General features: G+C 45.6%; 1 protein-coding gene across 1 annotated transcript in view; it reads right to left on the minus strand.

Annotated features, from left to right (window-relative positions):
* vwa5b1 (von Willebrand factor A domain containing 5B1) overlaps positions 1–861 on the minus strand; it is a 28,155-nt gene extending 27,294 nt beyond the window's left edge. The window contains 2 exon segments of the mRNA XM_063883327.1: positions 1–110; positions 723–861. The exon segment at positions 1–110 is cut by the window's left edge and continues 49 nt beyond it. Coding sequence (XP_063739397.1) covers positions 1–110; positions 723–861 — 249 coding nt within the window.
* Positions 862–1,661: the final 800 nt, after the last annotated feature.

The following is a 1,661-nucleotide window of genomic DNA, read 5'->3' on the forward strand; positions in this document are numbered from 1 at the left end:
GCAGTCGATCTTGGTCTTATCTTTGATCTGCAGAGTTATAATCTGGCTACAGATCATCGACTCAAAGCCCACCACGATGGAGTTCTCCTCCAGGGGGTAGATGAAGATCCCTAAACAAAGAAATACAGGTAAGCGTTTAACTACCCATATTCACTCAGTCAGAAGAGATAAGTACTCCTGCAAACACGCACACAGGTATTGGATTTTCCTCTGTTTACATCCTTACTATTAGACTTTGAAGTAAGGAGCTCATACAGAATTATGAAACACACAAATGACAGCGCTAAAATAATGGTATAAGACAACCACAAGAATGATAACTTTGAACTCTTGTGTCGTATATTATATCAGGTGAACGGTGATGTTGCAGTAGCCTCCTCGGGGGTTACAGATGAACTTATGCTCTGTTGCATCATGTACTTTATGCTGTATCCATATCGATTATACACAAACAATAAAAGGACCAACACTTTGCAAACACACAAATCAGGATGTTGGGTGTACTACATGAGTTTGTCCTCTATCGACCCAAGAGCACATGTAAAAACACACGTCTGAAGTGACCGTTCTTATTAAGACTACTGCTGGAGCTCAGCATGAAGCCTATCTCAGGAGGCCATTACTGCATTTCTTAGTGACTAACCAAAGAGGTCTTCATGAAGCGGGATGTATTTTTAATATTTGGTCCTCACGAGCCCAGCAAAACAAACTCATTCACACACCCTCTATAGCATGGTCCTCGATGTTCTCGTAGGTCATGGACGCGGTCATGGCGAGCGTATAGCCTCGAACACAGGAAGTGATGTCAGAAACGCTGAGCGGCAGAGCGCCTCGACTCTCCTTATTCATCAGCCCCGGCATGCTGTAAATAAAAGATACAGAAAAAATAATTGAATTATAAACGACAGGAGATATGTTGGAGCTGTGGCTGGGTTCACATGTGGGACTGAAACCGATAAAACAAGTGAAGATATTCAAAAGAGAAGGGAATAAGATTCAGTAAGGTAGCAACGTCTTCCATCCTCTCACCTCTCACCCTCTCACCTGCTCACTCTCTCACCCTCTCATCCTCTCATCATCTCATCCTCTCATCCTCTCATCATCTCATCCTCTCATCCTCTCATCCTCTCATCCTCTCATCATCTCATCCTCTCATCCTTCTCTCATCCTGTCGTCCTCCTTTCACCCTCTCACCCTCTCACCCTCTCACCCTCTCACCCGCTCACTCTCTCATCCTCTCATCCTCTCATCATCTCATCATCTCATCCTCTCATCCTTCTCTCATCCTGTCGTCCTCCTTTCACCCTCTCACCCTCTCACCCTCTCACCCGCTCACTCTCTCATCCTCTCATCCTCTCATCATCTCATCCTCTCATCCTCTCATCATCTCATCATCTCATCCTCTCATCATCTCATCCTCTCATCCTCTCATCATCTCATCCTCTCATCCTCTCATCCTGTCGTCCTCCTTTCACCCTCTCACCCTCTCACTCTCTCATCCTCTCATCCTCTCATCATCTCATCCTCTCATCATCTCATCCTCTCATCATCTCATCCTCTCATCCTCTCACCCTCTCACCCGCTCACTCTCTCATCCTCTCATCCTCTCATCATCTCATCCTCTCATCCTCTCATCATCTCATCCTCTCATCCTCTCATCA

Source organism: Eleginops maclovinus, chromosome 1 (assembly GCF_036324505.1).
Source record: "Eleginops maclovinus isolate JMC-PN-2008 ecotype Puerto Natales chromosome 1, JC_Emac_rtc_rv5, whole genome shotgun sequence".
NCBI lineage: Eukaryota > Metazoa > Chordata > Actinopteri > Perciformes > Eleginopidae > Eleginops > Eleginops maclovinus.